At 38.5% G+C, this 26,091-nt stretch overlaps 1 protein-coding gene across 2 annotated transcripts in view; it reads left to right on the top strand.

Moving 5' to 3' along the window:
* The window catches only part of CDH12 (cadherin 12), a gene marked incomplete at both ends in the record, with an annotated part of 167,766 nt that overhangs the window by 26,462 nt on the left and 115,213 nt on the right, over positions 1–26,091 (top strand). For both annotated transcript variants that reach the window (XM_082310084.1, XM_082310083.1), the window contains one exon: positions 9,925–10,219. In XM_082310084.1, the coding sequence (XP_082166210.1) occupies positions 9,925–10,219 (295 nt within the window). The remainder of the gene's footprint in view (positions 1–9,924; positions 10,220–26,091) is intronic.

Below are 26,091 nucleotides of genomic sequence, written 5' to 3'. Positions count from 1 at the left end.
GGTGTCATCTTCAAACTTGCTGAGGGTGCACTCAATCTCACTGTCCATGTTGCTGACAAAGGTGTAAACAGCGCCAGTCCCAATACTGACCCCTGAGGAATGCCACTCGTCACTGATCTCCACTTGAATATCGAGCCGTTGACCACAACGCTTTGAGTGCGACCATCCAGCCAATTCCTTATCCACTGAGTGGTCCATCCATCAAATCCATGTCTCCCCAATGTTGAGACAAGGATGTCATGCAGGACAGTGTCAAATGCTTTGCATGAGTCCATGTAGATGACGTCAGTTGCTCTCCCCTTATCTACCAACACTGTAATCCCATCATAGAAGGCCACCAAATCTGCAGGCATGATTTGCCCTTAGTGAAGCCATGGTGGCTGTCACCAATCACCTTCTTATTTTCCATGCACCTTAGCATAGTTTCCAGGAGGATGTGCTCCGTGATCTTGCCAGGCACAGAGTTGAGACTGACTGGCCCGTAGTTCCCGGGGTCTTCCTTTTTTCCCTTTTTAAAAATGGGGGCCATGTTTCCCCTTTTCCAGTCAGCGGGAAGTTCACTGGACTGCCACGACTTCTCAAATATGATGGATAGTGGCTTAGCAACTTCATCTACCAGTTCCCTTAGGACTTGCGAATGCATCTCATCAGGTCCCATGGACTTGTGCACCTTCAGCTTCCTTAGATGGTCTCAAACCTGATCTTCTGCTACAGTGGTTAATTCTTCATTCTCCCAGTCCCTGCCTTTGCCTTCTGCGACTTGGGTGGTGTGGCTTGAGCACTTGCTAGTGAACATTAAGGAAAAAAAGTCATTGAGTACCTCAGCCTTCTCCATATCCCAGGTAACCAGGTCTCCCATTTCCTTCCGGAGAGGGACCACATCTTCCCTAGTCTTCCTTTTATCACCGACGTAGCTATAGAAGCTTTTCTTGTTGCCCTTGATGTCCCTGGACAGATTTAATTCTATCAGGGCTTTAGCTTTCCTAACCTGATCCCTGGCTGCTCAGCCAATTTCTTTGTATTCCTCCTGGGCTACCTGTCCTTGCTTCCACCCTCTGTAGGCTTCCTTTCTGAGTCTGAGTTTGTCCAGGAGCTCCTTGTTCATCCATGCAGGCTTCTGGTGTTTTTGCCTGACTTCCTCTTTGTTGGGATGCATCGCTCCAGAGCTTGGAGGAGGTGACCCTTGAATATTAACCAGCTTTCTTGGGTCGCTCTTCCCTCCAGGGCTTTATCCCACAGTAATCTACCAAGCAGATCTCTGAAGAGACCAAAGTCTGCTCTCCTGAAGTCTAGGGTAGTGAGTGTGCTGTGCAGCCTCCTCAGTGTCCTAAAGATCTTGAACTCCACCATGTCATGGTCATTGCAGCCAAGGCTGCTCTTGACCTTCACATTCCCCACCAGCCCCTCCTTGTTGAGAGGTGAGAACGAGGTCCAGTATAGCATCTCTCCTCATTGGCTCCTCTATCACTTGGAGAAAGAAGTTATCTTCAGTGTACTTCAGGAGCCTCCCGGATTGCTTATGCACTGCTGTGTTGTCTCTCCAACAGATATGAGGCTGGTTGAAGTCCCCCATGAGGACCAGGGCTTGTGAACGTGAGGCTGCTCCTGTATGTCTATAGAGGGCCTCATCCACTCGGTCTTCCTGGTCAGGTGGCCTGTAGCAGAACCCCACTATAATGTCACCTGTCCTTTGCCCTCCCTTTAATCCTGATGCATAAGCTTTTAGTCAGTTCTTCATCCATTCTCAGATGGACCTCCATGCACTCCATCTGGTTATTGACATAGAGGGTAACACCCCCTCCTCGTCTCCCCTGCCTGTCTTTCCTAAAGAGCCTGTATCCTTCCATTCCAACACTCCAGTCATAGGAGCCATCCCATCACATCTCTGTGATGCCAATAAGATCATAGCCCTGCAGGCGTGTGCACATTGCTAGCTCCTCTTGTTTATTCCCCATGCTATGTGTGTTTGCATAGAGGCATTTAAGTTGGGCCCCCAATGAAGCTGTCTTACTGGCTGGAGTGTCTCGAATTCCTTTGTGCTGCTTTTCAGGTGTTCTCCTGCTGGCCTGTGATCCTTCTCCAGGCTCTGTGCATCTATTGCTGGCACTGGCATCAAACTGGTAGGAGTGGGATGGATTGAGGTTCCCCTCCCCCGGCAACTTTAGTTTAAAGCCCTCTTCACCAGCTTGGCAAGCCTATGACCAAAGATGCTCTTCCCCTTCTCTGACAGATGCACCCCATCAGCCCCCAGTAGACCAGCACTGGAGAAAGAAGAAATTAGAAGTTGATAAGTTTCCTCAAATTTTGTCTTTTGTTGCTGTCTAATGGCCAATACTGGAATTTGTTGTTGGAACCTGTGATTATGTTGTTATTTTACCGTGGTAATACCTAGAGGCCTCAGCAGATTCATGGTCCCATCAGCTGTCACCATGCTGCAGAACATTTCTCTTAAATGGAATTCAACATAACTGTGGGCTTAAACCTATCAACATACATACACAGAACACATTGTAACATGGAGTTATATGAGTTCAGTAAGAATAATTTAATAAAAAAATGACTTCAAATTATATTGATTCTTAAATTAAAGTTTAAGAGAAAGGACCAGGACACACTGTTTCTGTATGCATCACTCCAGCTGAATTGGCGATGTAACAGTCATTGTCAGAAATATATGCAACTTTTAATTTACATACATAATTATTTGTATAATCAAATTATAATGAGATATTACTGATAGATTTTTATTCTTTCAATATTTTATGAGTGCATAATTTTTTTCATTTAGCAATATTTTTTTCTGTCTATGGACAATTGCATTTCATGAAAGAAAAAAATATTATTTTGGAATGTACTTTTGCAAGTGTTATTCTTGAATTCTGCATAATGCAAGAAAAATATTCTTGTACAGCAGAATTAGAAAAATAACAATTCCGAACCCCTCAAATCAGTGATCTTGACAGGGATCAGGATTCATTTGAACTGACCAGGTCAGGTACTGTCTTTATTCCTTGCTAATAACTTATTTGCCATCATATTACTATCTGGCAACCATATTCATTATTGGAAAAGTCTGGTCTGACTTGGTATGCTTAAACTAAATCCTCATGACAGAAGGAGATAATGTTTCATTTAATTGGATAATCTGTGTTTTAATTTAGATAAAGCTCAGCTTTATTTGCCAAACAGAAATCATTAGAAAAAGAGTAGAAAACCTTTTTATTTAATTCCTTTTGAATAAGAAAGTATTCTAATCTAATTTGTATAGTGTACCAAAGATACTTCAAAATGCAGAACCATTGTCTATTACCATTTTTATAAAAATTAGACAGAAGAATGCCAGTTCTTGGAAGTAGATATTTTACTAAACATAGGAAAAGAAGCCATAGCAATACATCCCTTGGAAAATTAGTCATGGTGATATGATATGAACAGCTTGCTAATTCAAATAATTATTTTGTTATCCTTGGTATATTTTTTATAAATATTTTTGCATACATTTATATACATCCTTTAATTGATATTTTTAATTATTGTTTAAAATTCTCATAGCACTAACTAAGCCTAGTCGTGGATGGGGATCTCTTATAAAAGCCCTGTACAAAGCTAGTACAAAGACACCTCTTCCTAGTACAAATAATATTCAGTCTTAAAAGGCAACAAAATCATCTTTTCCAAATGACCTTTAAAAAACATCATTCTTTTCTTTTTTCGTTGATTATTTCTTTTACCTGATCATTTTGTGGTTGGACTCAATGATCTTAAAGGTCTTTTACAACCTACATGATTCTATGATTCTGTGATTTTAGTTGCTACTTCTCTCCATACGCCTATTTTGCAGATTGTTGTTCATCTGACCCATTTTGTTGTAGTGTTCCAACTCCCTTCCAACACAAGCTTTAGTCTGCAGTCTTGCCTGATTCATGCATGTTAACTGAGTATTCAGAAGATGCCCTAGGTAATCAAAATTTTTAGGATCAAGAAACATTTGTGCTATGTTGTGAGCAGATTTTGCCTTCTCCCTAAATGTCCTCTGGAGGGGGGGTGTGGGGGTATGCGTGGGGTGTGTGGGTGTGTGTGTGCATGTGAGATGGAGAGGGGAGGAAAGAAAAAATATTTGATTGGATTTGATCACCATCAATTGCATTCTTGTTTTTATTACTCAACTTCCTAAATTAAAGTCTCTGACACCACCCTCCCCCTTTTATCTCAGGAAAATTTTCAACTTTTATGTATTTTTAGAGGGAAGAAAGAAATGCATTTGTATAAAAGTACATTAGAATCTAATGATCGGTTTTTAAAAGGGACTATGCAATCTGTGTAGAGTATAGTGTTCTTGCCAATAGAAAATAGGTGTAGAATAAGCATATTTTAAAAGGGCAATGTTCCAAGTAGAAAGTCTTCTTAGATGGTTAGTATCAAAGGTTTCTCTAGGCTCATTTACACCCTCCTCTCTGTAGCGGGCATCCCTGTTCCAACACACAGACTTTTGCAGTAGAGGATTGCCAAAATAGCTCTGCTTGCATCTATCTTTTCCAAACAGCAATAACCTTTTTTCCTTTCCTCAGTTTAGGACGTCATTCCATGTTTACAGTCTTAGGTAATACTGGAGTTTACCAGCTATTTTGACTTCTTGAACAGTTTTCATTGCACATCTTACCCAAGAAAGGGCATGGGGAGGAGCTGGTGGCTACAGAGCAAATGGAGATAATTCGAAGCAGATAGAGGCAGAGGAAATAATGAAACAAGGTCCTAAAATATATTGCATAATGAAAAATGATGTAAAGATAAATATATAGGATGGATAACTATACCGTTGTGCATGCAAGGAAGGGTTAATATCTTGGAACATTTAGCAATGTTTTCCATCCAGATATGCACTGCAATATAGCATTTAAATTGATCTACTAGCAATAAATAAATTGAACAGTAAATTTTTTTCAGCCTGTGAAATTGGCAATGGAATAAGACTTACAATCTCAAAGTATATCACAGGGTGAATATATCAATTTAGGGATGTTAAACATTCCTTGACATTTAAAACTTTTTTACTTCCTCCTTTTTTCTTTCTCTATCTTTTTTTTTTTATTGTATATGGATGGGAAATTAAGAAAGGGAACCAGTCACTTCATAAAACAAATTTTCAATGTCTGTATTGCTGTGAAATTAAGATCACAGCAGTCCTAGTGAATGGATAGCCCTTGTTCTTGCATGCTCTGTGAGGAGACAGCAATTACTTCATTTTAAGGCTAGACTATCTTGCAATTTGTTAAGCTTCTTTTGCTTCTGATTTCTTTACCTATGTCTGTGAATTTACAAATATGACTTTCCAAATCATTGTAAGTTCATTAATGCAAGCTATTGAAGTGTTTTAAGAAAAGAGAAGATGTACAGTTGAGGATCAGATGCATAGGATACTAAGGAGCAAATCAGCACCAAGGAACAAATACTTCTGATCCATACTGCCATGTTGAATTTAGCTAAGAGTATACAGCAGTTCTTGCAGTAAATTAGCTAATGCATTTCTTGATGTTTCATGTGGTTTCATATGTAGTATCACATAATTCGTGCAAGTGTATGAATTCTTGAAGTGACACCGAGTTAATAACACTGAGTTATTGAAGCAGTAAGGTCTTAATTTATTGCTAAAATACGAATTATCATACTGCTTGTTAGGAATGGGACATAACTGCCTATCAAACTGAAGAAATAATTTCTCCCGGATGTGCTTGTAGCGAGTTGTTATCAACTTTTTCATCCTCTCTGAAGCAAACTAGCTTTCAGCTAGTTATAAGCTGAAGCAGATTGCTAGATCACATGGACTTGTAGACTGACTCTGTCTGGCATCTGGTATTGGATATGATTCAAGAACACTGTTAAAGTTTCTGCATAGATTTACGCAATGTATTTCACAATAGTCTCCATCTTGTTATTCATATTTGATTTTTTTATCAGTTATTTCCTCTGCCATATGTGTTATTGTTTGCACACACGAGCAAGAATTATACAATGATGTGTCTTTATCTGCCATCACAGAAAAATATTCATGATTTTCTGCACTAACAAAGTTTGCTGCAAGAAATCATTAATTTTACACTTGGGACAGATTTGCCCAAAGATCTGACACTAAACTCACTGTTACTTAGCGAGTGAGAATAACAGCACAGATTTGAGCAAAAGTATAAATGAATCCCAAACATTTCCAAACCTTTGCAGCATTTTTAATATTCAGGATTTACAGAAAAAACAACAGTAAGAAAAATCCATATGAATACAATCATTTGTACCACCCTGTTGCAGTAAACTCAAGTAATTCTGAAATGTAAACACATTGGAGGAATTCAGGTAAGATTTGAGCACTTGTTCTCTTGCCCTGTAGTTTTGCTCAAATAGCAGAAGAGCAAGAATTAGAAAATAAGTGCAAGCAAAAAGGAGAAACGGGATACAAAACCAAAACTACTGCTGGATACGGTGTCAGAAAAACTAGTCTCTCACAAATCTTCTGTATGTTTTTCAGCACAAAAAAATAAATGTATTTTCTTCCAGTGAAATACAGCTTGTAACATATAAATCAGAGAGACACTAGCAAGCACTTTAGCTTAAACTGCTTTCTGGAAAATTTCAGGCATTGAAAGTCAGGATTATTTTCTAGTGTTGTGCAAGTCCAACCAATGCTAGTTCCTCTCTCTGTGTCCTTGCATCTGAATCTCAGTATTGCGTGCCTTTTGTTGTTGGAGAATTTAGTTCATTTTAAACTAAATCAATCAGCTATTCCCCTACATTAATTAGACACTTTGTAATGTTGAATTGCCCCACAAATTGTATAGCTCAATGTGGGTTACAACTAAGCATGCATTTGCCCATTGTCCACCAATGACATCTAAGAAGCCTATATCAAAATCAGCAGATTAGCATGATTTGATGAATAAATACAATGTGACAGATCCCAGCTAATGCGAAGCAATACAACTCTGCTTAAATCAATAGAAAGGTTCCTAGGTTATACTAGCTGAGTGATATTTGTGAAGCACAGTAAACACATCTATAGCTGTAGAATTGCTAATGCTGCCAGTTGTAAAGCTTTTTTGCTCCAACACATTTCAAAAAAGCTATGCTTGTGCTTGTCTTTGTATTTCACTCTTCCTTTCTTTTGCTTTTTTCTTGTTGTATTTTTTAACTTTTTCCCCAGCTAGGGGAAGCAACTATAATTATTTCTCTCTACTATAATCCAAGTGCTCGGATAACTCATGCAATGCAGGCTGATTTGTTACTAGTTGAACATAAACCCTTCAGCTGGCGACCAGAAAGACACTCAACCATCTCAGCTTTAGTGCCAAATCTGATGACAGGAGATGGGAGTAGAGACAATATTCTTGGCACGGTTCCCTGTTTACAAATCCCTGCTTCAAAACCACATTCTTTTGCTCTGTGATATTCTTACTTCCAGGAGTATGGAACAAGGTAGACTTCATAATAAAGCCCAAATATATTTTATTTAATTCAGGCACACAAGTAATAAAATGGTGTGGTTCCCTCTGTAAAGTTATAACATTTTTCTTTGAGCTTTCTCATCATAATTTTGATTTTCTTTTTTTCACTCCATGTGTGTCTATAAGCCTCTATATGATAATGAAAGGAGAATACTAGGTTTTAACTGAGCAAGGTATAATGGAACAGCAGGAAGCTTGTGAGCCACTTAAATTAAAATGATGAGGAAGAAATAGACATTAATTATCTTAGGCTGCATTATCTTTTCATTTTGCAAGCAAGGAAATATTTAACACCCCAGGAGGAAAAGAATTAACTTCATTTGAATCTTTCCACAGTGAACCAGTGCTCAAGAAGCAAAATGCTTTACTTCGGACTGGAGAGATAATTTTAAATCACATGCAGGGGGCATCTAGATGAAAGATCAGAATCTAGTATATTCACTGAGCAGAAATGATGAGATGAAAAAGTAGATAAAGAAGAGACTATGTTCGTGTTCGCTCTGTCCCACAAACCATGACCTCTTCCACAGTCACAAGGACCTATTTTCAATTTCAAGGCAATAGCTATAAATGTTAATAATTGCCTTTACCTCTTTCTCTGTAGCTTAGCTTCTTGCCCCATTACCAAAACCATTTAGTTTCTCAGTAATTCATTTTCTACATAATCTCCTTTCATGTCCCATGTTTCCTCTATTGTGTTTCACCTTGGGCAGTACATCATGTAAATAAAGCCTATATCCATAATCGCTTTACTATACTGCTTAAGGGAATTCACTCTTGAAAACTTCATTCCAACCTGTGTCCATTATAGCAGATCTTTTTAGTCCTCATTAGATGGGACAAGCGGGCGAATATTTTAAAAGCTATTTCAGCATCAGTGATGTAACCTTGAGTGTCTATTCAAAACTTTCAGATGTATTTAAAGAATGAGCATGAAATAAATAAAGGCATTTGAGAAAGAAGTTCATCATACTGTATTTTGATTTCAAAAATTTTGGCATTTGAAATAGTTTTTAAGGCCACATTATAGTAGTATAGACACTGATCAAATAGACAAAAATGTCCAAGAACTTGTACTCAAGTATTTTTCGAATTAGAAATAGAGATTTAACATACTAACAGGCTGGAAAATGTGTATATTGGTATTTAAGGCAGAAATAATTGAGTTAAGGCGGGAATGATTGAGTTCTGTATTCTTCCAATGAGCAAGAGAACTCCTAGCTTCTCTGTCCTGGTTTTGGCTGGGATAGAGTTAATTTTCTTCCTAGTAGCTGGTATAGTGCTGTGTTTTGGATTTAGGATGAGAATAATGTTGATAACACACTTATGTTTTAGTTGTTGCTAAGTAGTGCTTACACTAGTCGAGGACTTTTCAGCTTCCCATGCTCTGCCAGGTGCACAAGAAGATGAGGGGAGCACAGCCAGCACAGCTGACCCAGCCTGGCCAAAGGGCTATGCCGTACCGTATGACGTCATGCTCAGTATATAAACTGGGGGGAGTTGGCCAGGGGGTGGTAATCACTGCTCAGGCATGGGCTGGGCGTTGTTTGGCAGATGGTGACCAAATGTATCACTTGTTCTTTTCCTGGGTTTTGTTTTGTTTTGTTTTTCTTTTCACTATTATTATTATCATTATTATCATTATTGTCAATATTTTATTTTATTTCAATTATTAAACTGTTATTACCTCAATCCATGAGTTTTCTCACTTTTGCCCTTCCAATTCTCTCCCCCATCCCACCAGGGAGGTGGGTAAGTGAGCGACTGTGTGGTGCTTGGTTGCCGGCTCAGGTTAAACCACGACATTCACACTATCCACAATGTGACTATCTCAGAAAGGACAGAAACAAATGACCAAATATTTGTGTAAAAAAGGTAGTATTTTTAGTTCTGTTTAGCGTTTACTGTAATTAAGAGGTGTGTATCATCTTTTTTAAACCAGGTTTGAGTTTGAGTTTAGAATTCCATCAAGCTCTTGTGTGTGAAATGAAAATTAAATAGTTCCCTTCTACTTCTCTGAAAGCCAAATCCCTGTGAAAGCTTTTGACACTCTCTTGTGTCATCTCATGTTTGTTTGATGTGGTTATTGGTGGTTTTCCATCCTTGGTCTTAAATTTCAGTTTATAACAAAACCTAAGCCCTGCTTCATCGCAGTTTTAGTAGTGAACAGTATTCATGGGAGAAAGCAGATAGAATTTTGAAATGCTCTCTGTGCTGGGTACTAGATGGGGGTAAAAATATTAGATAACATGCTACCTACTTTTTTTCCATGCAGTTAGAGGCAGTTAAGGACTTATGAAATTGGTTCCTCTAATGCCTTTTATTACATAAAAGAAAAAAATAAAAACAATAATTGCCTTCCAGACTAGAAAAAGCTATTAATGTTCTTTTCCTCTTTTTTTTTTTTTTTTTTTTTTTCCTTTTTGTTCTCAAGCTTCATTCTGACTTGGACAAGGGAGTGGGCACTGTTAAATATACACTTTCAGGAGATGGTGCTGGCACAGTTTTTACCATTGATGAGACCACAGGAGACATTCATGCCATAAGGAGCCTAGATCGAGAAGAAAAACCTTTCTACACACTCCGGGCTCAGGCTGTGGATGTTGACACCAAGAAACCGCTAGAGCCTGAATCAGAGTTCATCATCAAAGTGCAGGACATTAATGATAATGAACCAAAGTTCCTGGATGGGCCTTATGTCGCCAGTGTCCCAGAAATGTCTCCAGTGGGTGAGTAAGAACCTTTAAACACTTGATAACTAATTGCGTATTACTTAATTGTCTCAATGTGCATTTCCTGCTGAGGAAAGAAAGAGAAGACTGAAATGAAAATATAATTTCTAAAACTTATTACTAGAAATGTCTCACTCTGTGCTTAGAAATATACAAATTACAGTTTTGTTTTAGCTTTATTTGCTTAATTAGAAACTCATTCTCCTGCAAAATGAGTGCTTCTGACTTTCAGTCTCTGAGGACAAGAGGAGGAAAAAAAAAAGATATTCAAGGCAGGTCCAGGGGTTCTGTGTACCCCCAAACCTGTTATTTCACATGATTAAGTGCGTTCACCTCTATTCCTAGTTAACATTGACTGTTTGCTGTACAGAATTAGATGGTATCTAATTTAGTAGATGAATTTAGTAGATGAATTTAGAATTAGATGGTATCTAATTCTGTATGGCATCTTGCCATTTACTGCTCTTGTCTCTGTGGCTGTTAAACTCCAACAGCATTTGCATGATCCCCTAATTATGAATTAGGGGACAATTCTTTATTGAAGTCCTGCTACAGTGCGGGTGCTGAAAGTAATGATTGCTGTCACCTGGCTCTCCACAATGCAAGAATGGGAGTCAGAGAGGCTCAGCAAGACTGGCTCAATGTCTCAAAAACTTAATGTCCAAGAAAATATTGAGTGCATTGGATTCTTAAGTCAAAAAAAAAGAGGGGACTGACTGAAAACATCGTAAGTTTTCAAAAAGGTAGTGTGCAGGGGAGCGAATAATTTTCTCTCCAAAGAAAGGCGGACTGTAGTAAGGATACTGAAGTACTGGAATAGGTTTTTGTTTGAAGAATTTTCGCAACACGATAGGCATTTGCCGGGAAAGACATAAAAAGCATTGATCCTTCTTTGGAGCAGGAGAATAGACTAAATGGTCCCTTCGGGTCTCTGCCTGATGGCTAATTCTGCAGAGGTCCTGAGCAATGTGTTTGCAACACAAGCACACTCCTTGTGTCCTGCTGCCAGATGGCAATTTGGGCTTCCCTTTGGGCACCAGAAATTAATTCATTCTGGGCTGGGAGGCCTTTAACTTCCCAGTGCTAGTTTCAGCTTATTGCCATTTTCTCTCCTAAGCTGTCTTTTCCCAGTACTTCACAAGCCAGTACTAGTCATTTAATACTCACTGTAGTTGCTAACAGTTGCGGAAGTTTTCTGACTCTGAAATGTGCAGAGGCACCCTGTTGCTCCTTCAGCAATGCAGCTCAGATGGTGATGTTTTGAAAGACAATCCAGGAGGCAACTAGCTATCTGCACAAGGTACTATATGGAATTAATGAGGTCGTATTTTAAATTTTGTGATAAAGAGTGGTAGAATGTGATAAAATGTGATATGAGTAGACATGTAGAGATGATCATGTTGTCATACACGTGTAGAGACGAGTTCACTATACTCACCCATAGAGGCACATCTATAGATTCATTATACAGATGCACTATTGCTGTTGCCCCTATTGAGATGCCTAGTAATATTACTTACAGTTATATTACTTATAGATGGAAAACATTTGTTATATTTTCAAGTCTATTTCTGTGGCAAGTTCAGAATAAAATTTTTTCACCAGTGAATGTATGGTTAGTTGTTAAATTGGTTTTAATACTTGATCAGAGAGAAATAAGTAAAATATTTATGAATAACGTTATTTACACAGTGGAATGCAGTGCATGCATTCTTTCCCTCCTCTATTGCTCTCCCTCCATCTTCCTTTCTTATTTTCATAAATATGTGTGTGCAGTAGCAGACAAAATGCTAACAGTGGTTTTATTTCATGGGAAACTCTTCAAGGCATGCCATGCATTGTGGCTTTTACATTGACTGGGAGTTGCATGACTAAATGAGATGCAACTGAGTATGCTATGTCATGCATACAGCAGTTTAAAAGAAATGCTTTTCAATTTATTCTCCTTTGGAAAAACAGCAATTGATGCCATGGCAAAAATGCATGCTCTTGATCTTCACTTTATTCTGTCACATTCAATACTTCTAGAAGATTTATTCATAACAGTTTTTATTTTCCTCTATAAGAAAAATAAAAGACGGAGGAAAATTGATCAGAAAAGAGAAGGCAAGGAAGTAGTGCCCAAATGGAGGCCTAAACTCCAATTAGTGGTTACTAAAACAGATAACAATTTTTGCTATTGGGTTATCTTGCAGCAAAAATATCCAGAAATGCCTTCTGTCACCTGTGATATGCCAGGAGATTGTGCCTTCTCTGATGTACGTCTCCCACTCTCTTGCTCTCTCTCTTACCCATTCTTTTGCTACCTTATGCAAGCATAGATTTCTCAGAGGATCTAAAACTGCTGCTTCCTATCATCAGTACCATTTAGTTGCACCTATAGAGTTGCCTAGACCTACCACTGCCTGAGGCTGACATTGAAAATCACTTTGATTTTTTAGCTGGTGCAGCATATGGTTGTCTTGGCTTAGGCAAAAACCCTGATGATAAACTCTTCCTCTTATCTATTTTTTTACACTTTCATTTTCTAGTTGACAGTTTTCAATTCCCAAATGTCCTAAACTTCACTTATTATATTTTTGCAACAGCATTTATTATGAACTGCACTCATGCACACTGTTTCCATTGTAGGAAATGCACTACAACATGACTTTTTTCCTCCTTACTAGTCATTTCTATGAGCCTGACAAGCTTTTGTGGCTAAAGACTTGCTGTCTTTTATTGTTGCATGACATTCACATGGAAAGGTTTACCCAGTTTGGTAGTTTATCCTAAGGTTATTGATAATAAGGAGAAAAATATGGATGCCAGAGTTCATGTTGAAAGGGGAATAGAGGGGTAGAGAAGTAAGCCATAAGAGAGGATTGCATGGGGGTGGGAAGTCTCAGGAAGAAAAATTTCCTTCCGACCCCTTACACACATTTTAGAAATTTTCATGGCCGCACTGTTCTCAGTTTTGTAACATCTCTGACCTTCGTACTAATTGCTGTCACTGAAGCTTTGATGGCTGAAAAGATGTTGTAGTATTCATCCCCTGATTCAGAGTTCCAGTCAAAGAGTTATAATAAAACTGCATGTCAATGATAAAGTTGGACCTTGGTGATTTTTTACTGGAAAAGGCACAAAAAGATGGAAATTCGTAGGATCCTCAATATCTGGTTTTCTTCACATAGATATGATTTAGACATATCTGTCATATCCAAGTTTTTCATGGTAGATTTTGTAAGAACTTTGTTGTGTTATTTTCCTTGCATGTTTTAGGTGGAAATTTATTTTTTCCCTTCAAATTCACTTTGAGAACCTATTAAAATTTCTTCTGCAGTTTCTGTACATGGGGGTTTATTTGTTTTTCCCTCTCATCAATACCACTCCTTAAAAAAGATTTTGGTAATGCATATCTTTTAGCTTTTACTAAAGAAGAGATAATTTTAGGTTTGCCATTTTTACTTGGTGGTGCGTTCTTTACTGGTAGCCAGATTCCTTCATATGCCTTTTACTAAGAAAAAAATGTTAGCAGGATGTTTAGTGTGTTCTAAAACTCTAATTTAAGCCCACTACAAACTAAAACGCCTACCTGTTTTATGCCAGAGGCTTGAATAGCCAGCTAACCTCGCTCCTTCCACGTATGCACTGTAATCTGCTCATGTATGATGGACAGGATAGTCAATCACAGATTCAAACAGAAAAGATGTTCTCTTGAAAAGCCCCTTGCTTACCAACTAGTGTAACATGCAGGCTACTGTACCCATCTATGAATGACTTCCATTATTTCTGATACTTTCTAAGTGTACATAGTTTCTGTATTGTTGTGGAAGGATATTGATACCTCCAAAGCTGACAGTGTATTGCTCACATAATAAATTGAGTGCAGAATACTTTATAGTGAAGAATTCCTTTTGGAAAAGACAATGACATGAAATTCCCTGCAGAGAAACTCAGCAGATGGCGTCAGATTACAAGGCAGAACTAATATTTTAAGAACAGAGATTGCTATGCTGTTATCGTATGCCTGATAAGTGACTTATAAAAGGTTAAGGGCTGGACTCCTAATATTTTTTTTTTTTTTATATTGGATTAGTTTTATCAATATCTTTATTTGAAAATATTTTCATGATTTAATAAGAGTTCCAAAATGTAGAACAAACCAGAAATGGAAATTTATGCATAAGGACTGAAAAAGGGGCTGTGATTTCCCCATTTGTAAGTTAGTATTAGCAAAATATGTTGTCCTTAAGTGTAATTTAATCAACTGTGTTGTTGCTTCTGGCAGCTGTGCCAGCTTTTGTTGCAATATAGCTCACGTAAGCATGCAAATATATGGTGAGTTTAAACCAAGGTTATCCCCTTATTAAAACTATCAGTCCAGATGACTGCAAATAGGAGCATACCAGCATTAAACACACATTCAAGGGAAGATATATTTTTATACATTTATACATAAAAATGTGCACAGAAATACATCTGCATTTCTCATGCATTTCTTTCACTGACTATGCTGATTTTAATTGATCATATCTATCACATGTGACAAATTTATAACTTCTACTGTCACAGTCTACTAATTGTTTTCTAAGGTATTTCCATTATTCCTCTATGCTTATACACAGACCAGCTAGGGCTGTACTAAACCTATCAATTCCACAACATATAGATTCCATATGTTCTTTCCTAGGCAATTTCATTTCATACCTTTCCACTAGATTAACTCTTTATTGCTTAGGGGGGCTCTACAAACTCCAGATCACCTTGGCAATTATTCTGCCATTTTGGTTATTAATTAACAAGTAATGGAATATGTTCACATTAAATAGCTGTATTACTGATTAGACTTAAATATTCTATTTGAAACTGCCTCAATTGTAACACTATGTTGTAACACTGAAATGGTCTAGACATCAGGTTATTTTTACTGCATATCCTTCATAGTGCAAGGCAGCTACTTGAAGAGTGTTATGGATTTGCTTCCCATGGTACTGACAGCCTAAAAATAGTCTCTATAAGTTTTCTGGCAGTTTTCCTTCTGAAGTGAATACTTAATTGGCTTATATTTAAACATTGGCTTATATTTAAACATTGACAAAGGCTTATATGTACATTCACAAATGGAACATACATCTAATACGTCACAGAATCACAGAATCACATAATCACAGAATGGTTGGTGTTGGAAGGAACCTCTGGAGATCATCTAGTCCAAGCCCCCTGCTAAAGCAGGTTCACCTAGAGCAGGTTGCATAGGATTGCATCCAGGCGGCTTTTGAATATCTCCAGAGAAAAAGATGCTACAACCTCCCTGGGCAGCCTGTTCCAGTGCTCTGTCACCCTCAAAGTAAAGAAGTTTTTCCTCATATTCAGATGGAACTTCCTGTCTTTCACTTTGTGCCCGTTGCCCCTTATCCTGTCGCTGGGCACCACGGAAAAGTGTCTGGCCCCATCCTCCTGACACCCACCCTTAAGATATTTGTAAGCGTTGATAAGATCCCCTCTCAGTCTCCTCTTCTCCAGGCTAAACAGACCCAGCTCTCTCAGCCTTTCCTCATAAGAGAGGTGCCTCAGTTCCCTAATCAACTTCATAGCCCTCCGCTGGACTCTCTCCAGTAGTTCCTTGTCTTTCTTGAACTGGGGAGCACAGAACAGGACACATCACTCCAGGTGTGGCCTCACCAGGGCAGAGTAGAGGGGGAGGATAACCTCCCTCGACCTGCTGGCCACACTCTTCCTAATGCACCCCAGGATACCACTGGCCTTCTTGGCTGCAAGGGCACATTGCTGGCTCATGGTTAACCTCTTGTCCACCAGGACTCCTAGGTCCTTCTCTGCAGAGCTGCTTTCCAGCAGGTCAACCCCTAACCTGTAGTGGTGCATGGGGTTATTTCTCCCTAGGGGCAGGACCCTACACTTGCCTTTGTGGAACCTCATTAGGTTCCTCTCCACCCAACTCTGTAGCCTGTCCAGGTCTCACTGAATGGCAGCACAGCCTTCTGGTGTATCAGCCACTCCTCCCAGTTTTGTATCATCAGCAAACTTGCTGAGGGTACACTCTGTGTCTTCATCCAGGTCACTGATGAATAAGTTGAACGAGACCGTACCAAGTACTGATGCCTGGGGAACACCGCTAGCTACAGGCCTCCAACTAGACTCTGTTCTGCTGATCACAGCCCTCTGAGCTCTGCCATTCAGCCATTTCTCAATCCATCTCACTGTTCACTCATCTAACCCACACTTCCTGAGCTTACCTATGAGGGTGTTATGGGAGACAGTGTCAAAAGCCTTGCTGAAGTCAAGGTAGACAACATCCACTGCTCTCCCCTCATCTACCCAGCCAGTCATACCAGTAATGCCATCACAGAAGGCTATCAGATTGCTCAAACATGATTTCTCCTTGGTGAATCCATGTTGACTACTCCTGATAACCTTCTTTTCCTCCACATGCTTAGAGATGACATCCAGAATGAGCTGTTCCATCACCTTTCCAGGGATGGCGGTGAGGCTGACTGGTGAGGCTGACATATCCATCTATGTAGTTTCATGTGAAAGGATTACAATGTGCAGAAAACTAACCTGATGAACTGGTGGGTAGGGCCCTGCATTCTGGTTGGGCATAGGTTAGTACCGTGTGCCTGAGTTTAGCCTGAAGCTTACACTGAGCAGAGGCTGGGGAAGGTAGGACTATAAAGCATTGGAGCAAATACTAAGCAATCCTTTCCTTCATATAGATTCCTAGCTTCTGGCGATATCTTTTAAGGACTTCCAAAATCATACCCAGGCTGTTGCAGAAGATATTACTTTGGGAATCTGTAGAGGCCAGAGAGATTTTTGGATGGTATTACATACACTCATGGAGAGAAAACTGTCAATATAACTGTCGGCCCCTGTCTGCAGCCCCTCCATCTCTACCCTGGTGTCCAGGCTTTTTTCTCGTGTTATGGAGTCCTTAGAGACAATGATGGGAATTGGATGTCATATTCAAGATACAAATATCTTGGATATTCTTGTTTATTCTCTTGTTTATTCTCTTTCCCTTATCTAATAATTCCCATCAATCATTTTCCCTTTTTTGTCCTCTGTTGATCATTGAGATGAAAACTTTGGAGGATTTTTTCATAGTGATCTCAGGATCAAGAGTTAACAGGTAACTGAGCTACAGCCCACCTCTGTGAAAGTACTGATAGGGTATTTTTTTCCTTTGTATTTCTCAGTGCGAAATCCCCTATCCCCAGTTACTTGTTATGTTAAGATTCCCCTGTAACACTTTGCAGTCAAGCTTTCATTTTGTCAAGCTGTCACCTGCTTATATATTCGCTTTTACTGGCAACCTGTGAGTTCAGATCCAAGTGAGATGCCAGTGGCAACCCACCTCTCATATAAAGACTGGCAACTTCTTCCAACCATTTGATTTCTACTTTTATTTAGCTGTTATCTTAGAAAAGGCTGTTCTGTCTTAATCTATCTTTTTTTTTTTTTTTAAAAAGCCTTTGCTTAGGAACCTTGCTGAAAGATTTTTTTGAAATTTAGATACTGTTTATCTATGCAAGTAACCTAGAGCTCTATAGTCACTGATTCACCCAATAGTTTTAACAGGTTTTGTGAAGAGTGGCTTCCCTTCACAAAACTGTACTGACTCTCCCCTTACAGGGTCATATCCACATGTCCTCTAATTTGGTACTCTATTACAGAATGTACAAATTTGTCCATCGCCTGGGTCAGACCTGGTGCCCTTTTCAGAAAAAGTCATGTCCCATCACTACTGCACAGATCATCAGACTAAGTTTTATAACCACTAGAGAAAGGTGAGTTTTAAGGAAGGAGCAAAAGGAAAGGCAGGTTTTGGCTGCTTAGCCTTTTGTCAAAAAGTTTTTTCCCCTGTATAAGGGGCATTGCACAAAAATACAAAACAAAACAAAATAAAAATAAAAGAAAACCACTGAGATGTTGAGAGAAAATTACAAGTAGGCAGTAAACGTTTTTGGAAAAAAACTGTTTCTTGACATTATGATAGATCACTAGGCAACCTAGGCAGCTTCAACTACTGTGAAAAACCTTACTGACAAAACCCTTTTAGATCAAAAGGGAGGAAGAAAACAATGCAGAGAATCAAGGCTTGCTTGGTTAAAGGATTGTGGCTATTGTCATACTCACTGCAAGTTTCATTTTATACACCCTGGCTGTTGGAAATTGTCAGGAAAACAAGGAAATTTGGCAAATACTGTTAGCTAGGAGAATCTATATAAAATGAAAGCTGTGACAGAGAGGACCCTATAAACATGCACACAGCAAAATGTCTGAGAAGCTTTTGCTGTTAAAAAGGTGAGATGCTGGATAAATGTTTTCTGCTAGCTGGTTTCACAGTCCCAAAATGTCAGTGTCAGTGACGAATTCATGCAAAGCATTTGAGTCTTTCTTCATGTATATCTAGGCCTACTTTATTATGTTTAACTGGAAGTGGGCAACTCACATCACAGCAGGTAAAGCCATTATGTTCCTATCCACACACTGACTTTACTCCAACTCAGTAACACAAATTAGATAACATTTTATATTTCATCACACCCAAGTCTTTTGATGCAGACGCCTCTGTTAGGTTAACCAACCAATGCTTTCATTATTAAAATTAAGCTATTTGGTTTTCCTCTAAATGTATATTTTGGTCATTTTAATGGTGCTGAGTATTAATTCTTTTAGTATAAAAGGAGAAGCTTTGTAATTATTGGTACTGTCTTGTGGTTTGCATAATCATCTTTAGGTTCAAGATATGTTGTATTAGAGTTGTTTGGATTACGTGTTATTTTTTTGTCAATGATACTATTGCTGAGGGAAAGGTATTGGCATGTTTTAGTGTAGTATTGAGAGATGTAGGGGTTGTTTTTATACAGGCACATAGCATCTCTAAACATAAAACATGTTGTATTGATACTTGCTTTAGTAGTCACTGATCAGCTATAAATGTTAAAAATTAACAAGAAGGTGCTTTTGTCTTACCACAAAATGACTCTGAACATTAAATATCTTTTCAGCAAGAGCTGTTCTTTTGGCCACCAAGCGGTTTTAAACATTAAACATATTTTAAAAATATTACTGTTCTCAGCCACTGAGTGACTGTAAACATTAAATATATTTTATAAAAGCTGCTTTTCAAGCCACTGCCTGCATGGCTATGAACATCATTTTTCTTTAAAGTTGCTTTCCAGCCACTGGGCTACTTTTTTCTTATAAGCTCCATTCTATTTATAATTTTTCACAGAAGAAAAAAATGCAAGGTTTTACTGGTACAAGGCGGCTCTTCATAAAGACACTGCAGGTGATAAGAACAGGCCAAAATTAAAATGGATTTTTATGGATATTTTGCATGGACAGTGTGTGCATATCTAGTGTTCTTCTCCTCCATTTTTTGTGTATAACTGCAGTAAACCAAAATAATAAAAGCAGACATGAGTGATATTTTTTACTAACATAACTGGTCTAAGAAATCAGTCACTGATGGATTGTGTGAATCAATCAAGTCATCGTCAGCCCTAGAGGAGGACAAAACAGACGGCAAAATAGTCTCAAGATTGCTAAGCAAATGGGAGTCACTAAACCAAATATGATTAAGGGCTTTAATTCTGTGTGCAGAAATAACTCCATGTGGCAAATTAGCTGTAATCCTAGCAAGGCCTGAAGTGATAAGAAAAGCGTCTGTGAGAACCTGGCTTAACAAGAGCTAAGAGAAAAAAAAATCACTGATCACAAATATTCTGTTAAGGACAAATAATTCTCTGTTTAGAGAATCCCATGAGGCTTAAAGTCTGCAGCAAAGACACTGCAGATAAAAATAATACCTTAGGAAAAAAAAAATACGTAAAACAGAAGTCTAAAAATATCTGCAGAATGAGGAACAGCACGTACTAAAGTATCTTTAAGTGGCATGTCAACCAATTATAAGTGTATCTGTCTGTCGACCTTGGATTTAATGAATCCTAGATACTTAATGTTTCTCCTTCTTTGTAGTAAAGAACAGCATAGATGGTCAATCCAGCCCAATGTCTATCCCATACACTGTAGATATTTCCTAACTAAGAAACAATTAAAGATCTTATGGGAACATGAGCCTGATATCCTTCCAGCCTGTGATCAACAAGGGTCCTGACAGAGCTGGTTGAAACCTTTCCGCAAGAGCCATTTTTGCGAAGTTTCTGTAGAACTGAAAGATGCAAACATGTAATTCTGTCAAAACTTTTTATGAAAAACCAGATGGCTGCCTGGTGAGTCATCCGCCAGGTTAGCTGGTGACTGGCAAATTAAACAGGTCGTTCCCAAATTAGTAGAGAAGCATTCTTTATATAAACCTGAAAAGCCAAGCACTAGCTGGCTGGGAACCCATAGGCCAGGCAGTCTTCTCTGGAGCTGGGAACCTGGCCGATTTGTCTGTTCCCTGATTTCTCTACCGCACAGTTGACGACAAGGCAGGTTGCCATGCTTCCCAAACAAGCTAGTCAGCCTGCAAGCTGAACAGGTCATAACTACGTAGGAAGATCAATGGAAATGAAACAAACTGTCCTCTGCTAAAAACTAATATCAGCAGTGCCGATATTGTTTTATGGAGTGTGCAAGTAATTTTCTGGAGTGAAGCAGAATGAAGTGAAAGGCCAAAATGATCTGAAATATCCCAGTAAAGCAGTATTCCACTGTCCAGACATCCTTACTTGCCAGTTATGTCTGGGGACCTTTTGTGCAGAAGCCAGCAGTAAAAGTGAAATCATTGAGGGTTAGAGAGAAGACTAAAAATAGAGATGGGTGCTGTTTTCAGGCAGGTGTGAAAGTAAAGAATGATAGCAGAGGAAGAGGAAAAGCTTTACAAACTGTACAGATTTCATTTCAGGAGCTACTGGAGAGAAATGTAACTTTTTTAATACTGCCTTGAACTTGATTCGGACTGGCACTCCTAAAGACACTGCTATGGTCTCTGTTAACAGACCTCAAGACCATCCTTTTATTTTCATAAGAAGCTTAAAGGATATTAATTAATAAATAAATGACACTCAAGGTATGAGTGAGACTATGGAGCAGTCTTGAGGGAACAGGGAAACAGCATGAAGCAGGCAAGGGTCTTCCAGCAAGGACTGCCTGATGCACCAGTCTGCGCCAGTCATTGATGGAGAATGTTGCAGATGCCCTCAGAGGTATAATTTCAACTAGCCATTTGCATCTTGCTACACAATTGTTTGCAACTGATGATTTTCACTGGAAATAACTGGCTGACTGATAGTCATCCCACTGAGGCTGGCATAATGTTTTGGGGATAGAGATTCTAACTGGTAAAGGATAATATGAAACCCAACAGCCAATCCAGTAATAACTAGGTCAGGATATCCACAGCCAGAGAGTATCTCCTCAATCATATCCTTCGTTTTCCATCTGTGTTTATTGCTGTTAGTACAGCAAGCATCAATTTTATTGTTTGTTTGTTCTGATCTAAAGGAGTATCCTAACTTATTTGAGATATAAGATAATTATGTAGCTAGGTTTCCCATGTTTTAGGAGCATCACCTTAGAAGCCTATATATCCTCCTGTCTCTGTAAGTGGCCAGAAGTAGAGGCTAGGAGAAGGTTAAACACACATTTAGGTATATTATCATGTCACAGTCTATTTGGGGGTAGGTTTTATCCAAGCACACCTTATTTATTTTTTAACTCTGTTAAAAAAGGTTGTTGTTAAGAGTTCACAACTATGTCAAATACTTCTCTAATCCCTATTTTGTTAGGTCTAGAGACTGTACATTTTCTAAATTGATCATGTCATTCTATAAAGCATTTCCTTTTCCTATTTTTAACATTTTTTGACTGTCAGTCTGGAAGATAAAAGATGAATGGGAATAAATAATTTGGCTTTGGTATAGTCCTAACTACTGTATACATCTCTATGTATTCATCAACAGATGAAATCTTTAAAGTTCTATGTGGAAAACTTTTCATGTCTCAATCACTTTCACTGCTTGCCTCTAAGCCCGCTTTATTTTTGCTGTCCTTCTAGCAATGGTAATCAGTATTTTCAACAGTCTTGAGAGAATTCAGATGAGAAAGATGCCTGAAGGGCAGGTTCAAGTGCTCAAGCCTGCAATTTATGGTCTTGCAAGAGATGATACAAACACAGATGCTCAAATTATCAGCCCCACTTACTACTTCTCTGGTTCAGTAGCTCCAAATTCATCCACTTTTTCTTGCTACTTTCACTCCATATCACCTCATGCCTGAACACAAACCAAACCCTGTCACACAGTTTTCAGCAGATGTTTGATAGTCCTGGGATTCTTTCATGGCTCTTGCATGTGATTCTGAATGAATCCTCTGTTCACAGATTTTAAGTCCTAAACCAATATTAATCACTGAGCATAATCCAGTGAGACACAGCACCTTGCTGTTCAAACAGCGAATTATCCCATGTGCCTTTGAAAGATCATCCAGTTGCTAATACAGCAGGGTGGGGGGGAATCTTCCCCTGGTTGAGTAGAAAAAATAGCTTTACTATGATATATTAAAGAACCGTGTTTGATAATTTTATTTGCAGTACTGGTGAGGGAATAAGTAAAGGAACTCTTAACATTTGTGGAGGGGAGGCAGTGGCTGAACACATGTAAATCGCTGCTTTTATTTGCCACAACCCAGATTCAAACACTGGTGTACTAGGAATTGCTCCAACATAAAATAAGGGATAATCACTTCCTACATCAACTTTTCTTTGTGACAAATAAAGAAAATCAAATTCTACCCTTTCCTTCTGAAGAAAATCTTTCATAAATGGTTTGAAAGGTGCCAAGATGTCAGACTGCCTGCCTGAATCAAAAGATGGCAGCAAGGCATCAGCTCCTTAAATTCCAAAATCCATATGAAGCTGATAATCGAACTGGCAAGTTGTAAAGAAGGAATCCTTTCTTTGGGCCACAGCACAGCAATAAGAGATCTCTGAACTGCTGATTTAAAGGAAAGATATGGGATAAGAACTGAACCAGCACATCCTATTGACTTACTGTGGAGCTGAAGTTGTGACAGTTCAGTAATACCTATGCTGCAATCTGGATCCTTTATATTTTAACCACCTTTATCAATTTGCTTTGGGTAGCACAAGGGGACAGTAACAGTGACGACAGGATAGGTTTTATGGCTGCATAGTGCAAGAGACTTTGGTATACTAACTCACCAGCTACCTTGCAGGGATGTCCTAATGGTTCATTTCCAGTGCTACTGTTACCCAGACTGCTTATATTAAAGCCCACATGAGCCTCCCTGCCCATGTTGCATATGTGTTTTATGATTTGAGTGTTGACTTACTTGTGGACACAGTGTGCGTCATGTCAGTACTGCTGTCATCAATAGCAGAGATTTTAGACTTGTTAGTAAGATCTCGTTAGTCAATGCTTTTCATCAGCACATTCTCAGGCCAGGTTTGTAAAGGTAACTTGGCACTGAAAGAGTTTTATAGGCATCTTGTGGGTTTGTTTTTTTTCTTGATATCACTAAGTGTAGGGCACATAAATGGTTTTGAAAACCCTGGTCAGTCTTTAGACTCCCAAATAGCATTTAATAGCTTGAGTTGTACCACCAAGTTCCTGAAGCAATGCTGAGTATCTCTAATGTATAGGCACCTAAATTTTGCTGGCATACATTATAAAAGTGAACCAAAATGTTCTGGAAATTTGGCCAGGTGGTCCAAGCAATATCTCTGGAGCCCAACCAGATCAGACACAGATCAAATTCAGCACTACTACAGTAGGTGATTTGGGGTATGCCATGCAGGGTTGGATGTCCACATGGATTTATATGTATAATTCCAAATGAATTATCTTAGTACCTGCCTGAACCTGGAAAAAAGTCGATTTTATGAAGTTGTTTCATGGGTGCCTAAAATGTCACCTAAGCCTGTCCCCAATCTGCTGGCACACAGAAGCATCTGAACTTTACACTGCTGAGCAGCTAGATGCCAATTAATGCCTAAGCACTGTCAGAAATCATAAAGTAGATAGACTTAATTCTTTTTCAGAAGACAGTCAGTGACATTTTCAGAGATCAGAGTTACATCCCATGCAAAATATGGCTGGAAGAGAGGTTACATGGTTTTGATTTTGCCGTGATGTAGGTAGAAAACTCACACAAGATGCTGCAGATGCAGCTTTAATCCTTTCCTTTTTTTGAAAATCCCCTCCTCATGTTTTAACCACAAGGCCAGAGAGCCTTTCTTAGTCTTTCTCCCTGCTCCCTTTTTTTGGCCTGATGAATATTTAATGGTCCTATATAAAACACATCACCTTCCTCCCTCTTCAAGAGAGTGATGGGTAGGAGATAAGCATTCAACCACCATATAACAGAAGAGTGACTTAATCTGTACCTCGTGCATCCACTGGGCATTCAGGAGGGACCATCATCTGCTTCCACATTTTGTCAGAATAAGGTTTGTTTAAGCTGTTAACACAGAAAAGGGTTCAAAATTGCTTTTCCCCAGTAAATAATTTCTGAGAAAGAAGGTATTTAGGATGCAACTTTTCTCATTGGTGTTTCTTACAGGCTACAGCACCTTTTCACTAATAAGCTCACTTGTATGGATCTTATTGTTAGTCATCTAAATAACACCAGGTAGAAAAAAACTGCATCTGGGCTTATTGCATTTTGCAGTGGCTCTTTTTATGATTCATGCCCTCAGTATCTCTGTGCTGTAGTTGTTATGTATAAAAGCACTGTGTAATGTTGCTTCTCTGTTTTGTATGTGTAGTCTTGAAGATGGTGAAAACTGAGAAGGAATATTGCTTGCAGAGCTTTTTTCTTAATGTATATATGTTACCAGAACTAATAAACCATAGGCGAGGGTGTATGTGCAAGGGAACTGAGGGAAATTCACCTTAAAAAATAGTATGTCTTTTTTAATATGTTTGTGAAGGAGTCAGGAAAAAAAATAAGTTGAGGAATAGAAAAAATATGGAATAAAAATCTAGAAAGTAGCTCATAGGTGAGTAACAGGATGAGTTTAATGCTCATTAAAAAATCCAAGCATGATTAGTGAGTTAAGATGATAACCATGTCATCTGTCTTTATGTATGTGGGAAGGAACATGCGTGGATTATGAAAATCCACTTGATAGCTTTTTCAACAAGCCTTCGTAGTTGTGTAGCTATTCACTGTCTGACTCTCAGACCTAAATTCCAATGGCTGAAAAGTGCCTCATTTTCATCCTGTAAAGTGTGATCTGTATCCAGCCTCCAACTGACGTAGTAGTGAAAGACTGATGGGCTGTGATAGTTGGAAAATCTCCTCCTACTGTTAAGTGTGTGTATGAGTGTCAAAAGAAGTGCCATTTAGGGCCTGGGTTCTTATCATGTTCATATTTATTAATAGTAGCAATATTTTCTTATTGACATTTTGCAGGAAGAATGACATACTTGTTTCCTATAACTTTGTTCTGAGCAACCAGTCAGGAAATAATCAAGTTATAGAAAGTCAACAACATAATATATTCCAGTATTTTGTTTTATTTTAATTTTGAAATGGGGTTGAAAATGGAATAGTTAGAGCAACTAAAGGTAGAATTCTAGTGGTGTGATTCAACTTCCATCTCTAAAAATACTCTAGTTCATTTCAGTGATTAAAAGGAAGGTCCAGCTGTCTGATAATGAATTTATAACCCACATCTTTCTTTTTTTTTTTATTTTTTTTATTTATTTTATTTTATTTGGGATTAGGATAGAATTTTTTTTTTGCAGATCTTACCACTCTTGATCTTTGGGCAAAATCAATATCTTGGATTGTAAATTATTTAGAAATTTCAGGGGGAAGACAAGAATCCCTGAATACTGAATACATTCAAATTTTAGACAGTTGATAGGTAGGCCTGGATTTGGTTTTTA

The sequence above is a fragment of the Platalea leucorodia genome (genome assembly GCF_965183815.1).
Source record: "Platalea leucorodia genome assembly, chromosome: 1".
NCBI classification, from domain to species: Eukaryota; Metazoa; Chordata; class Aves; order Pelecaniformes; family Threskiornithidae; genus Platalea; species Platalea leucorodia.
This window is presented reverse-complemented; position numbering and strand designations above follow the sequence as displayed.